Source organism: Oreochromis niloticus, linkage group LG2 (assembly GCF_001858045.2).
Source record: "Oreochromis niloticus isolate F11D_XX linkage group LG2, O_niloticus_UMD_NMBU, whole genome shotgun sequence".
NCBI classification, from domain to species: Eukaryota; Metazoa; Chordata; class Actinopteri; order Cichliformes; family Cichlidae; genus Oreochromis; species Oreochromis niloticus.
The window spans coordinates 24,431,762-24,447,614 of NC_031966.2; the positions used below are offsets into that span (position 1 = coordinate 24,431,762).

The window sequence follows — 15,853 nt, forward strand, 5'->3', positions numbered from 1 at the left end:
CAGCAGGTTTGGTGGATTTTTTAAATACAGAGACCATGTGAGTGTCCTAAATGTTTATCAGAGTGATGGCCTGTGGAAAGGAACTGTACAGATGGCTGCTTGTTTGGGCATACAGTGCTCTGTAGCGCCTACCAGAGGATATGCAGTGATATTGCCTGATTGTGCCCTGACTCTACATTTGTATTTCCTGCAGAATTCACTGTCCATTGTAGTCTGTTCTTGTCCTGCAAACAATACCATGATGAGTGAGCAGAGAACAGACTGGATTAATGCAGAGTCGAATGGATCAACACCTCCTGAGGCAGGTTGAACTTCCTGAGCTGGTGCAGGCCTCTGCTCGGCCTTTTTGATGATAGTGTCTATACTGAGTGACCACTTCAGATCTTGGAACATTGTGGCAAGCGGGGATAATGGAGAGTGACTCCTCCTCAACTGCACTGTTACTGCTACAGTTTGAGCGTATTCAGCTCTAGGCTGATCTGACTACACAACAGGGCCAGCTGTTCAACCCCACATCTGTGTCCTTGATAAGACCAATGACCGTCATCAAAAATCACAATTTTGACTGACAGGTTTTTAGAGAAACAGCCACTTGCATGGAGGGAGAAGAGCAAAGCAAAAAGGACACACCCCTGGGTGGCGAACATACATACAGTGTAAAGATGACATCATCTAAAATGTGTTTGTTAAAGACACTTTTTTTATTTTTTGAGTGATGACATTATGACATTGTGAAAATATTACAAGCTTTGGGGATAAAAAGTTATCCTGCACACAAAATTCACAGATTAATTGCAGTATTTGGTGAAACATGTCACATAACTATTATAACTAGAATTACCCCCAAAGATTTAATACACTGCATAAATCGTTAGAAATGCAGACAAGCTATTTAGAATAATAATTACATATGGACAACATGATGGGTGAGAACTTAAGTCAATATTGCTGTACAGTATTTAAAAATGAGCTTTTTCAAACGTTACCACAACAACTGGTGGGTAGCCCTAGAGACCGTCTTAAACACAGGAGCAGTGCAGATCATATTGGTCCTGAGGGTCCGGAGGTAGGTAACGGCAGGAGATTTCAGGAGCACCATCAGGCAGTGCAATATGAGACAGGAAGGATTATGCTCAACTCATGCTTCAGAAAAATTACAAAGCAAACTATTAAAACCGTGCATAAGGCACAGGCAAGGTTTTTCTTCTCTGTCAGGAGCATAACTTCACCGTTTGTGTGATTTCTCCATGCTGAATAATCCTTCTTCCCTTATCTCCGATCCAGTTCTCTGTTTTATGAAAAGTTCAGATTCTTTGACGTGTAAACACTGAAGGATTCAGAGGTGTCCGTGTCTAGTGGCAGCGTGGAAAAGAAGTCTTGGGATTTGTTCCCCCTTCCCTTATCTCCGTCCTTTTTGATTTGGAACTGAACGCAGTCCTCGGATGAGTGGAGGCAGTCTGAAGCTCCGGGCACAGGGAAGGAAATCCTGTCCTCTTCCTCATTAGATTTAGCCTCCTAACAAGGGATGAAGACACAAGTTTAAGCAAATATCGTATTAATCCGTGGCATCTAAATATTCACAGCTGGAGAGCTGTATTACCTCAACAGTTAAGTTATTACTAGGAGAACTCCCAGCTGTCGCCCTGTGGGCATCCTGGTTCTCAGCTCTCGGAGACCCTACCATTACCGGAGCATAACCCTGGAAATACAAACAACAACAGATATGAACACAGACACAATTCAATTGAATGATTTTAGCTCCCTTAAAAAAAACAAAACAGATTATATTAGTTAGTCCGTCTTACAGTGTGAACAGGACTGGCTCTTGGGGTCCATTTTCTTGTTGTTTCAGGCTGCTGAGAGTAGCTGTAGTGGCCTGAGGGCTGAGGAGAGGGGTGACTGTAGTGCTGCAAGAAAAACACACAAACATAAATAAACCAGTAACGATAATGACCTAGGAACTCATCCGGCTCACAGACCATCACAATTCACCGGTTACTGCTCGTAAAAACAATAAATGTGACCTTGAGTGATCACTGTGTCCAAGGTTCTTGTGGATTGCGGAGGGACAGCCAGATGACATATGTCTCGCCATGGCATGAAGGCATGGCAAGGCTCAAATAGAGATTAAAAAGAAAGGCTGAAACAGCTAGCCCTATTTATGTAACCGTCTGCTGCTCTCCTTTCACGTTTCATGTTTTGGAGAGTCAAAGCGTGAAATGGGCATCGTGGACCGGTGTGTCTGTTAAACGTTTCGCCGGGATATCAGGTTGCTCCTTGCTAGTGATGTGTGTGGCATCATCACGCTGACATCTACAGAGCTTCAGTCAAATTACTTTGGACAGAATATATAAAAATATCTACGAAGTATCTGAAATAAAACATACCCACTGAATAAAGAGCTTCTACCATAAGTTTTTTTTCTCCGTACTTCTTAAAGATACTTCAGCCCATCAGACTGTCTGGTGCAAAAGAGAAATGTCCAATAACGTTAACATGTGACTCATGGAGGTGTCAAAGTGCATGCATCTGCAATATGATTGACTTGACGGCTTGTATTTATTTATTTGGCTGTAGACTCTCCTTCATATCAAAGAGTGAGGCCATCTGTTTCATCAGGGTGAAGAGTGCATCACCCTAATAAATCCACCAAGAAATGGCTGGATGAGAAGAAATGGAGTACAGCAGTATGGCGTAGGAAACAATATATAAATTGAACTGTTGTGGGTGGATTCTAACTTCTTGCACTGGGTGGAAAATTTGTCATTTCTGCTAGAGGTTGGAGCAGTGACTTCTTCAGAAAAAGCTCACTTTCCTGTGACTCTGTTCAGCTATAGCACCCTTATCTGCAGGAACTGCTTCAAGAAGATCAAATGGCTTCAAAGACAATATTTCCTTGTCCAAATATATATATATGTAAAAGGAAGTCAGTATGATGTTTTTTCCTGGTTTCCTCACCTGGATGTTGACCCTCGGGGGGTTGGCTGGCGGCGTGCGGTGTGTTCTAAAGCAGGTGATGATCTGGGAGAGGCTACAGTTTGGGTAGCGTTTCATGAACAGGATGAAACCAGCCAGGGACACGAACATGCCAGAAGGGACAGTGACGGACTTGAGGAGTGCTCGCCAACTCCCTCCCCTTTTGTCTGGGAAGATAGCAGATAGCATTTTAGGAGGAGGAGTGGCAACTGTGGATCAAACAACTTCTGACTGATGCATGCTTCCAAAAACATCGCACAATACCCACCGATCACGTGCAAGTAGGTGGAGGATACCAGGTTGCCATTCCTGTCTTTGACTTCATACAGCCCATCATGCCTTGAGGTCAGCCTTGCAATGACCACCTCGTAGATGGAGCCGTTCCTACTCAGTGAGATGATACCCCTGTAGCGCAGGTCATGGTCCGTTATCTGCCCCTCACGGATGAGCTGCACAGGGCCACGCGGGGGTTTGGGGTCAAAGGGGCCCAGGGAGGATTCATCAGGAAATTGGCCAGGGGTAAAAATGAGATGGGCATGAGGAAGAGGAAGAAATAGAGGCAGGATTATGGACTCTTTGGTAAAGCGTGTGATGTTGAAGGAATGCCCTGCATCCATCCATGTGTAAAATCATGAAAAATGGAGTAGTGGTGAATGTGGAAGTATGAGAGGGCATCAGATAGAAAGGGAAAGATACGACAAAACCATTAGCACTGTAAAGTCACAAAGTTAAAGGTAGTCAGTCAGCTTCTTAAAACCCACATGTTTCTGCTCTGCTCACCACGGACGGTGAGGGTGCTGCGACCCAGCACCTTCCCGTTGTCGTCTCTCATGGTGTAGTTGCCTTGGTCTGCTTGCGTCACTCTCTCCGCCACCCAGACCTTCCCCCCTCTTAGTAGCCGCCCCCGGCCAGCGTCACCGGTTTCGGGGTCTGTCCGGTTCCAAAGCACAACCGGCACAGCCTCAGGCGGAGCGCCCCGGTGAGAGAACTCCAACAGGGAGCCATTTTCGGGGATGCTGTGCTCAAAGGTCTCCCCATAGTTTCTGCGGTAGGGTTTAATGCATTCTGAAGGAAGACGAAGAACCACGAGATAAGTGAAAGACAGAAAGAGAACAAGTTTATTTAAGTACAATTTTAAAATGCAAAAGTTACTTTCTTTTTAACTGAACTGGTGAAAATTAAAGTGATATTGCAAAAGACCCACTCCTAACACACATCAGTATACTGCCAGGTAAAGTACTGCCACACCTGCTGTGCATTCATACCAATTAACCTCTCCTCTTTTTACGCAGCAGGGGTGTAGCTGGTAAATGTTATATGCACACACACACAAACACACCTGAAACAGAGTCAGAATAGTTGTTACAACTTCTCTGCTTTAAAGCAATGAATACATTGCCTATATGGCATCAAAGCATACAAAGTCAAAGTCAAAGTCAAAGTCAACTTTATTTGTCAATTCTGCCATATGTACAGGACATACAGAGAATAGAAATTCCGTTACTCTCAAACCCTAGAAGAAGTAGCAATGAACATTTAAATATAAGAGAGAGATTAAAAATGCAAGTAAAATAATTAAAAAGTAAAATTTGAATAAATACAGTACAAGCTATACAATATACAATATACAATATACAATATACAATATTCAGGTAACGGTAACGGTAGATGACATTCAGTGTAGACCAGGCAGGGTAGTGCAAATAGGCAAATAGTGCAAATGGAGATTTGGTAATGTACGGTAGGAGGTAGTGTAACAGAACAAAGTCTTATGAGGTAATGGCAGTCCAATGCTCCACAGGTGGCTAATAACTGGTGCAGGCCAGTGAGTGAGTCGATACGAACACATTAAGTTAAATTGCTTAACGTTTCAAGCCAAGAGAGGCAGATGATTGAAAAATTATGGCTCTTTTGCATCATGACACAAAGCAATGAATTTCGCCAAAGAGAGGCAACTGTCATACCTGAAACGATCAGACGGACAGTCTCGTAGGTGAATCCCACGGACAGCTTGTTGGCATAAAGTCCCTGGTCAGCATGACTCACTTCTTTCAGGACTAACGACTTATCTTTGGTCCACTCAAACCGTGGGTCCTTAACCTACAGTTGCATGGCAGATCCATTTTTAGGCAACACAGCAACCAAACACACACACACACACACACACACACACACACACACAAAACCCCCAAGTGCCAACACTCGTCCACTCACAGTGGTTTTCTCCAGCAGGATGCGTTTCGGCCCCTCGGGATACGGCGTAAAAGTCACGATTCGTGACGTTGAGTCCACCGGTAGACGAAACTCCTTCCCGACGCAAACAGTCTGGACTTTTTCTCGGTCACCTGTCGAGGTGCAAATGAAAGTCAGCAACATCATTGGAGACCACGTGCTGCAGATGAAGGATGCATGAGCGGTAAAATGATACTTTTGACTCACCTAGTAATTCCCAACCTGCAGGAAAAGTACGAGTAACATAATTAATAATTTTCTTTAGACCTCAGATATGGATGGTAACTCTCCTACAGATGTAAAAGGTTGACCTACTTTTATGCTATTAGGTCATTTAAGGTCATCTATTTTGTAACAGATTTTTAGAATCTGCTATGTGATTTGACTTTTAAACTCTTTAATTCAGCATATGTACACGTTTATTAATTCTTACTGTTCACGTACTGCCTTTATACTCTTTTGGATGCATATTTTTCCACTGCATTTTCTCTGGGCACCTTTCACATTTATTATAGTTTTGCATGTTGGAAATTTATATTTGTGAGAATTATATTTCAGAGCTGAAGTGCTAAAAAACGACATTCTCTGCTCTTCAAATCTGGGCTGGCCATTCTTCTTTGCCTTTGTTTTATTTAATCCAAGACCCTTTAATGAAATGGCTTTCTAGAAACATTCTGCAGATAATGGTGACGTTATCAACAAATGTATTAATTAGTCACTTTTTTAAATAGTAACATTGACTTCACTTTTACTATGAATAACCTAACCGTAATATAAAGCACCAGTAAATGCATTATTAATAATTATTTAAGCAGAAAGAAACAGAACAACTACGGGTAGTCTTATTAAAAACTGGTGCCACACTTACCCAGTGCAAAAGGAAGGGTGAAAAGTGCAGTGTAGAGGACGCAGGAGGACATCTTCTCCTGTAAAAGACAGCGGATTGTTTCATCTGTAAACGTAACTGACATTCACCCCAACCCTCCTCTGAAAACAAGCGGCCAGACGGGACATCCGATCATTAATCAACAAGCTACAAAAGGCGGGGAGCTCAGCGACAGCCCTACTGATGTCCGTGCGGACTCAAGCTACAGCGCACTCATGTCCCCCCCATGACGTCCTGTCCGCTCTTTGAAGTCATGTCCACTCAGGTGTCCAACATGTTTCCCATCTTCTGAACCATCGCAGCGCTACTACAGGCTGCCGGGCCATCAGTTACCGATCATCAACAAACGATTACTCAGTTTGCGCGTAATGTGAACTCACCTGCAGGATGTGCAAAACAGAAATCCACCGGAGGGTAATTTAAAAAAAAAATGTTTTTGTGGATGAGGATAAGAGGATAACGACGACCTCCGCAGAGCGCGCATGCCCACTGTTCCCCCTTCTGTTATGGCGATGGATACGTCGTATTCTCGGCCGCTGATACGCAAAGTGCGTCACATTTTGCAGTTCTTGTAAATACACCGTTAGCCCAAGGGAACATATTTTCCCTCCCTTTTACTTAGCCTGCTATATTTTAGACTTCTGTAGTAACTCGTCAGAATCTGACTGTACGTGCAAATGATGAGATGATCTTAGAAAATATAAGAGATCATAACGCGAAATGGAAATCATCTCACTTAAATTTTCCTTCTTGTTAAAAAATTAACAAAAGTTAATTAACAAAATTAACTTGTTATTTTCTACAGTGGGGGAAAATTACTTGATCTCCAGCTTCCCAGAAATAAAGTCTCTAGATTTGATGGTAGTTTCATTTTAATGGGAGAGACAGAATATGGACCAAAAATCCAGGAAAAAAACACATTACATAAAAATTATAAATTGATTTCATGTCATTGAGTGAAATAAGTGTTTTATCCCCAAGAACAACACAAGCAAGTTTTTTGTGGAGAAACCCTTGTTGGCAAGCGCAGCAGTAAGATGTTTCTTGTAGTTGGTCACCACGTTTGGACTCATCTCGTTTACTCCTCTTTACAGAAACTCTCTATTGATTTTCTATGGCAGGAATGTCAAACTCTTATTACACCATATTACACATACAGCCTACTTTGATCTTAAGTAGGCAGACAACATCCCTCAGATATCTCAATATAAGAAGAAAGAAGTCCAATTTCACTGATACATCTTAGTTTTACTACATGATAAAGACATTTTGTTCTATTTTAATGACAGAAATCAGTCAGCACAACTCTTCTGGCTTAAATGATAAGAAATAAATGTAAAATTACAAAACAGATTTATCTGTGTGCCACATGGACACACGTGACGTTTGTCTCTCTCCGTTTAAATGAAACAAACATAAAAGTTAGAGACTGTTCATGTCTTTGTAAATAAGCAAACTTGCTAATTCAGCAGTGTATGGTGTGTGGTTTATCTTTATTTGGGGAAGTTTATGTGTCACATGAGATAAGTAAAGTCCTTAACAGTGCACATGCTTACATTTTAAACATGTTTTTAGTATAGGTTATATGCATGATTAAAATAAAGCATGTTTTATGGTACTGGACCAGTTATTTCCCAGTGTTTTTAGCATGTAACTCTTTAAAAACGTCTTGACTGCGATTCCTTTAGAATTCAGTCCTACTGAATTCACTTGAAATGGGACGGCAGCCAACAAAAGGACGCGAAAGTTGTCTTTTTATCCCCTTTAAACTGCTTTTATTTATGATGTGGTGGTTTGTAAAAGCGATCTTGCAGGCAGACACAACACAAACGCCCGGTTTGTTATTGAAACGTATCCTGGGAGGTGGGCCCTGTATGCAGTTACAGTGGGAGAGGTGGAGCCTAAGCCACGCCCAGTCCAGTCACAACTCAATCACACAAAACAAGTACGTTGCTGTTATTCTTTTTCTGTTTGTCCACAACTTCTTCTTAGTCAGGCTTTTTAATACTGAACATCACCTGTGTCACTCCCAATAACAGCACGTGTTTATTGTGGACTGATTTGCTTTTTTCGGGGTTAATTTTTGTGTGTTATCCGAACATTTCATTACAGAAGGGAATGCGGTACGGAAGCTGAGGGAAAAAAACGCACAGAAAAAAGAGCCTCAAGTCACCTCTCTGCTCTTTCTCTGCAGGACATGTCGCTTGTGTTTTTGATGTTTTCCATTGTCTTCTTCGGTGAGTAGAGCTCATTCCCACATTCTAACATATAAACACCTGAAATCTGAAATACAACGCTCAATGGTTTGGGATTATTTACAACAAACGTTAAGTGGTTTCAATGCCACACACTCCGTGGGTACAGCATGTACAAAGTTATCCAATCTCTCCGTGGAGCCAGGTGTTAAGTGGCACTCTGCGAGCGAATTAAAGTGCGTGTATGTTGTAGTAAAAGACGGGGCTGCTGTAGACTAATGCAATTTAAATCAGTAGCAGAACACAGGAAGAACAATACGCATCGTCTCCACACCCATCTGCTATTCCCAGAATTACTGCTTGGTGCATTTCATTTATCAATAAATTATTTGGGAAACATAAACACCTATCAACGTACATCCACCCATAAATAAACAAACAAATAAATAAACAAATAAGCAAGCATATTGTTTTTATTGTTTTTCGTTTTCCTTAATTGAACAAAAGACTGAAAATAGGGAACGCTGAGTCGAGACTGTAGATTCTCTCTGGCTTCTCTGTATACATAATTCAATTACATAATTGAATTATGTATACAAATATGTATACATAATTCAATTAGGGCTTAATTGAAGAAAACAAAACAATAATCTGATTAATTTCATTGAAATATAAATATACAGTTACATATTTATGTGTTTTAAACTATTCACGGTATTTATGCATTATCATTGATGTCTTTGGGCGCAAAGTGAAAGGAAATGTTTACACGACGGAAGTGAAACCAGAAAATTCAGCACAGCCAAGATTTCTTTCCGTTAGCTGGTTTGACAAAACATATAACCTCAGTCAGAGAGAACGGGTAGCACGACGGTGGCAATCAACTTTTTCATATTTATTTGTCTTCTGCTTCCGGCTCTGTGAGCGCTCACACGTAAATATGGGCGTTTTGCAGAGTCACGTGTCTCATCGTCCGCATGCGATAATCCCATGAGAGTGGCGCTTAAAATGGTCATTTATAATATTTAAAGAAAAAAAAGATACATCAGTAAAAAGCAACAGCACAAATAAGATGAGAGAATAATGCTACAGAAAGTCTAGTCTAGTGGCTTAGTGCACCGCATATCCATTCAAGTTAATCACGTTGTCACTGCTGTTTAAGGTAACAGCTGCAGATTAGAGCTCTGAAACTTTAAACTGGATCTATTTCAACGTTAGGCCATTGTCCAATATCAGAATAGGCAGCGTTTCTGCCGAATGGCAGAATCGCATCAGTTTGTCAGCAGATCAAAGTGTAATTATTTTATTGGTTGTCTTGATGCATGCTCAATCATCCAGGTAAGGACATCCCAAAAAGTTAATTCTGTGTCTAGATGAACAGAGTCAACTTTTTGGTATTTTATTAGTTGAAACGGTGTTCATGGTTTATGTTCAGTGTTCATGGAGCTGCAATTCCAGCAGTGCTAAAGAAACTTAGCAACAGATTAAAACCACACAACATTTATACTTTTTATATTGAATTAATTAATTATATGTGCACATGTCTGTACACTCTGTGCTTCATTCATTGGTTTTTAATAAGGTTTTGCTTAACAGCTAAAACATGCTGTAAATAAAAGAATCAGTGAACACGTTGCGTTTCTGGAGGATTTAAACTAAAACCTGACCTGCTCCCTACCAGTATAAATTACCACAGTGACTCTTACTTTGAGCTTAGCCATCTCAGCATAGCTGGCCAAGCCATGAATCTGGCTTCATTAATACACCTCGCTGTTGTGATGTATAGGTTTGAGTTAATGGCTCAGCAGTGCTGATATCTAAAAGTGGCCACTTGCATGCTGCTGTTCTTAGATGGTCAGCCATTGCTGATTTGAGAATAGCGGCTGCTGAAGTGAGTGCATCAGAGGGACCAATCAGGTTGAACCGTTTGGAGACAATGTTACAGGCAAGGCAGAAATGGTTTAATGGTTTGGAGCTGCTGTGGTGACTGAGCTGAAAAGAGGGTAATTTACTGATGTGAGATGTTGTTCATGTATTTCCTTCATTCAGCTAATAATAACTTGGTTTATTTCTGATGTTTCATGACGAATGTGAGTTAATTCATCAGATTGAGAGTTATACTTTACTCTGCCTCATGCTTTGGGGATGAGAGATCTCTAGGAATGCTTTTTTTATGCTGCTGCATTTGTGTAAATTCAGTGATGTTCCAGAACCTTGTCTTCAAAATTACTTTCAGAGTGTAACAAAATGTGTGTTTGTGTGTGTGTGTGTGTGTGTGTGTGTGTGTGTGTGTTTGGTATATTAATGGAAACAACTGATATTATGTCATCAGATGTTTGTGGTTTCAGTTACATTAACACTACCGCCATCTGTCTCGTCTTCTCTTGCATCTTTCTGATTAAAGGCTCATCCTCTGGTATACAAACTGATGAGGTGTGCTATGGCAGGAGGTGGCAGTTTCCATCTAATTATACACCCTTACGTTATACTGGACCGATATACTTTACTCAAAGTAATGGAGGATCCGTGAAAGTTGTTATAAACAATGGGATGGTGAGCAGTTTCAGGTTCTATGTGACCATTACATTTCTGCAATATGATAAATGTTAGACCTCTGTTTGAAACAATTAAATCATAGTATATATAATCTGTTTTAATCTGAGGACTATATATGTGCTATCTACCTTTCAGGCAATAGACGGACGCTTCAGAGTCTCTCTTGGCGCAATTTATGTTACAAATGTGACAGAAAGAGATGAAGGAATTTATTCTGTCTCATCTGGTGGCCACCAGCGACACAGTGTTGTTGAACTGAAAGTCTTGGGTGAGAATTTGAACTGTACTTTATATTTACATCAAAAATATCTAGGTATGCCTTTTAGCTACCTGGTCCTAAATATAAGTACACTCCTTTTTTTTTCTTAATGTGCATTTTAAGAATGTGCCGAAAAGGTCACAAGGAATTACTACTATACGTGGGAGTACTCGATCCCTAGACGGGCTGAAATCCTGGAGTTTACTCCCCTTCACAGTCCGGACCAGCCAAAGATCCTGTGGAATCGCACAGACTCTCAGATCAGAGAAAGCAGAGCTGAGGTGAGAAACGGTAATTGGCAGCTGTCTTACCTCACTCATGCAGACAGTGGCTACTACAACTTCAGGGATAAGGACCACTCTGTGTTGGCCAGGGTGCTGCTCAAAGTACAAGGTGATGTGAGAAGCCGCATGTGAGATTTCTGCATTTTACCAGATTAGATGTTCTTATGAAGTCTGATCTGTCTCACTAACAGAACAAACCAGACACTATGAAACAAAGTGGAATGAGTACCTCGTCATTGAATACCCTCGGGGTGCTAAGAAGTGGACCATGACTTTTACACCTGAGGGGAAAATGGAACCCAAAACACTGATGGATGGCAGTCTGATCATAAAAGATAATCATTTTTCTGGCAGAATTCGTGCAGTGATAGATGGCATAGTAATCGATCCTGCCGAAATTGGAGACTCTGGCACCTTTGAGTTCAGAGACCCAGAAGGCAACCTGATCTTGAGTGCTCAGCTTGAAGTGATCCCTGGTAAGCAACAGAGTATTTCTCCTCATAGAGTAGAAGTTCTAACAAACATTAACCCCCACTCTCTACACCATATTCCCTAACTATCTCCGTGCTCTTGCAGAAATGTTGCCACAGATTATATTTATGGTTGTGACTGTCTTGATTGTCATCTTGGTGATGGTCTGCTGTTGCTGTTGTTGTAAAAAGTGCTGTAAAAGGGACAAGTCTGCTCCTCAGACTGCAGCCTCACCTGCACCTGCTGTATATTATCATGTAAGTATTCCTTCAAGTGGAAATAAAGATTAATTATTTTAATATTTGATGGTTTTTTTTACATTAAAAATCCTTATTCCAATTACAGAATGAGAATGAACCTGCATGCCCAAGCTACTCACATCCTTCAGCTTTGTCTTATCAGCCTGTGAATTCTCATGTTTCTACACAGCCTTCAGCTACCTCCTCTGAGCCACCGGTAGGTGTAAAGCTTGATTTAAATTCAAGGCAAAGATAAAAGTGAGGTGAAAGGAATTGAGCCACTTTTGTTGTTTTGAAAAGAAGTAGTGTTTGTGGATTGGCCCATTTGAGTTTAACTAAGTCTTTATCTCATCTGGGCCTGCCGGGCAACTCACAATAGCACCAATCCTCTTTCCTCTTCTGACTCCTGTGCTTTTTTCTAACTTCACAGATGTACCACAAAGTGAATATCCATGAGAGCCCTGCTCAGCCTGAGGTATATACACACACACAAACATCCAAAATTCCCCATGAATGCATAAAACCAAGAACAGGAATTTCCTCGTTCAGAGGCATTTTTGGCCTGTCAGTGACTGATTCATTTTACCCACTGCACTTATGCACCTTTTTCGTTTTACCAATGTCTCCAGGTTGCAGTACCTGGAAAGCAGGCTTCCACTCCAGATCCCTCGGTCGGCCCAGACTTCCTCTTGTCAGACCCAGAGCCGCGATTTGAACTGAAAGGATTAGACATGCCTTTTGCACCATCTCTTACTTCAGACACAACTATCTGTGATGTTTATAACTCAGACAAACTAAACTTTCTGTAAATAGCATGCTGAAAATTCAGGTAGAGTTCATTCCACTTTTTCCATTTTCATCTTTGCAAAGCTATTGTCATACATGCACAGGAAAAAGGCCATGCAGACAGATGTTAATCGCACTGTGTTGATACATTATCAGTTTTTTATCTTTCACACCAAGATGTACTGTTATAAAATGTATGGATTCCAATTATATTTTTTCAGTTAACAAGATTGCTTGTAAGTTTGTAAAGTCGTGTCTTGAAAACAGTTTGGTTCTGGGAAAGCTTTGAATTTTTTTTTTCTTCCTAATTTATCCTCAGGTACAAGAACATAAATCTCACTCAGTGTTGTCCTCAAAATGCCCTGTTACATCTCCAGCAGCTGAAGTGTGAACTACGGAATCAGGGTTTTATTATATTGTGGAATATAAATGCATATGCTGTAAATTAGAATTGTTATTTGCATGTAGTGTCTACTTTGCTTCTCTCCACGGAGCTAAGGATATTTACTGAATAACAGATAATGCAATCCAGTATAATGGCAAAGCATGTAATACGCTTTGCCATTGATATCGGACTAGATAATGTTGCTAGCTTTAGCTTGTATGGGTATTTTCTACCTCTGTCATGTGCATTCAGCTCCATACATCACTTGTTTGTGGCTTTTATTGTTGCGTTTTGAGGGATGTTGGGCAATTTTTAAAAGTGGCTTTTTATATTGTTTAATTCTCAAATGCAATACAAGTATAACTGTGGTTCTGTATATCTTTAAACAGAAGCTTGTATAAAAGTTTTATCGGGCATTGAAAAACATGTATTGTTTATATAATATATGTAAAATTCTGATAGTTGTTTGCATTGCATGAAGATGTCCGAATATGGAATCAGTGTAATGATTTGAAAAAGACCTTAAAGAGCTTACATAAATTTTTAAACTGTCCCTTTGTCTCGCTCCCTCTTTCTGTCTCACTCTCTCTCTCTAACACACACACACACACACACACACACACACACACACACACACACACACACACACACACGCACACACACGCACACGCGCGCGGACACAGTGGAATGACAACACCACTACTTCTTACATTTTAAAAAATCTAAATGGAAGAGCCCCTTAAAATTTGCATGGAAACTAGAGGGTTAGGCATTTTTTAACATTACAATCAGCATTACAGTTGTAATAGCTTCTAATGCAACTGTAAGTCATTTAATTATAACAGCATTTGTATGTTGACAGACATTTAAAAAAGCTGGTTTTGGAGAGTCTGCTACTATGCAGCTCTTATAGCAAGTTGATGTGCAGATGTTAATTCCTGCAGTGGATGTTCCTTTGCCTACATGCATGTAGTTTAAGTAATTGCTTTGTGTTATCATATTTCGTAGATAAATATAAATTGGTGTCATCTGCATAGCAATGAAAATGCATGTGTTTTCTAATAATATTGCATGAGGGGAAACATATAATGTAAAAAGTATTGGTTCTAGGACAGAACTCTGTGGAACTCCATGAAAAATTCTTTAACTTACATTAATACTACCTGTCTACCTGTTCATTCCTGGTCCATTCCTGGTATAAAGCCTGAGAATAACTGCTATGGCATGGGGTTAAACTTTTCATCTGATTATATACATATTATTTATTATGGACCAGTACAGTTCACTCCAAATAAAGGAGGCTCCTCAAAATTTGAGGTAAATGTTTGGAGGTAAGCTGCTCCACGTGCTGTGTGACCATGTCTGGTCTTAATGAGAATTAAACTATCCTGCATCAACCAATCTGTTTGATAATAGATTTGTTTAGATAGACTTTTCCACTTGAAGTACTTTTTTCTACTGTTTTTGTACATAAGTGCTTTCTATCTAGCATTCACACTTATCATATCGGTGAGTAACTTGGGGTTCAGTATCCCAAGAATCCTTTGGCATGCTGATTGTAACAGCCAGGGATTGAAGCACCAACCTTCTGATTAGTGGATGACCTGCTCTACCTCCAGAGCCCTGTTACTTGTGCATTTCTAAATACAAGTTCACTCTGTTTTTTGTTGTTGTTTAAAAAAAAAATAAAAAATTCTAAATTGGATTTTTTTCTTAATTAGTGTGAATACTGATAAGCATTCATAGTATTGTTATTCAAATCTTTATTATTATACTATTTTATTATTATTATTAGTGTGAATGCTAAAAAGCATTCACAGTATTGTTATTCAAATCTTTATTGGTGTGGATGCTGATTAAGCATCCACAGTATTGTTCTTCTATTCTTTATTATTATAATATTTTATTTTCTATTCTGTACGTTTTTTGCCTTCTATCTCCTTCAACACCGTTCAACTTAGAAAAACCATTCAACCAAAGTTAGATTCCTCTTCTTTTGGACATTACCGCTTCTATTTTTCTCATTATTAACTTTTATATTTTTAAAATTATTCAACTTTATTCAACAAAAATTTACCATGTATTTCAATGGGGAGACCCTTCAAATTCTCATTCAACTTACTCCTCTTTCAACTGTATCATGCCAAGACATTGAACTATTCAACTTGTATTTATCTTTTCAATATCTATTATACCTTTTCTTCAGTTTCTTCAGAGTTTATAATGGGTGTGTATGGAATGGGATGTTGGCGGTTAGAGTAAGACAGCTGAACTGCTGGAGTGGGAGTAAAGGAAAAATTTGTATTAAAATCTTCTCTTTAAACTGCTGCTGTGTCCACAGTGTTCGCCCTACAAGTATCATTTTACCATCAAAACATAGCCATCGCTGTCCTCTTTCATCCAATGTTATTATTATTGTAGTATATATTATGGTTCTTTCATAAATGTCACCAATGCACAGCCTCCTCCCTGCAACTCTTCCATAGAGTCCAATGTTAAAATCGATCCCAAAATTCGTCTGAAAAGCAGAAGTACAGGCTGTCTTTTCACTGTCACCATGTCCATATAATAAACTCCACAGGCA

General features: G+C 39.9%; 2 protein-coding genes across 6 annotated transcripts; one reads left to right on the forward strand and one right to left on the reverse strand.

The window, feature by feature from the left end:
- Positions 1–682: 682 nt before the first annotated feature.
- On the reverse strand, positions 683–6,624 carry LOC102080103 (uncharacterized). 2 transcript variants are annotated; one of them, XM_005466361.4, is made up of 11 exons: positions 6,475–6,624; positions 6,077–6,134; positions 5,416–5,430; positions 5,191–5,321; positions 4,941–5,076; positions 3,757–4,041; positions 3,245–3,583; positions 2,959–3,143; positions 1,806–1,907; positions 1,601–1,699; positions 683–1,515 (listed from the first exon to the last, which is right to left on the reverse strand). In XM_005466361.4, exons 2-11 carry the CDS (start codon positions 6,126–6,128, stop codon positions 1,294–1,296), a joined length of 1,566 nt encoding a protein of 521 aa, XP_005466418.1. In that variant the 5' UTR covers positions 6,129–6,134; positions 6,475–6,624; the 3' UTR covers positions 683–1,293. The 2 variants fall into 2 exon arrangements, with proteins under 2 accessions (XP_005466418.1, XP_005466419.1); XM_005466362.4 differs by lacking the exon at positions 5,416–5,430.
- Positions 5,267–13,822, forward strand: LOC100694395 (uncharacterized). Of its 4 annotated transcripts, XM_013267943.3 has the most exons (12): positions 5,267–5,392; positions 7,898–8,039; positions 8,207–8,331; positions 10,694–10,842; positions 10,981–11,113; positions 11,228–11,497; positions 11,580–11,864; positions 11,965–12,116; positions 12,205–12,315; positions 12,529–12,573; positions 12,728–12,927; positions 13,204–13,822. In XM_013267943.3, exons 1-11 carry the CDS (start codon positions 5,386–5,388, stop codon positions 12,905–12,907), a joined length of 1,599 nt encoding a protein of 532 aa, XP_013123397.1. In that variant the 5' UTR covers positions 5,267–5,385; the 3' UTR covers positions 12,908–12,927; positions 13,204–13,822. The 4 variants fall into 4 exon arrangements, with proteins under 4 accessions (XP_013123397.1, XP_019221997.1, XP_019222001.1 ...); XM_019366452.2 differs by having other exon boundaries at positions 12,728–13,822; XM_019366456.2 differs by having other exon boundaries at positions 8,289–8,331; positions 12,728–13,822.
- Positions 13,823–15,853: the final 2,031 nt, after the last annotated feature.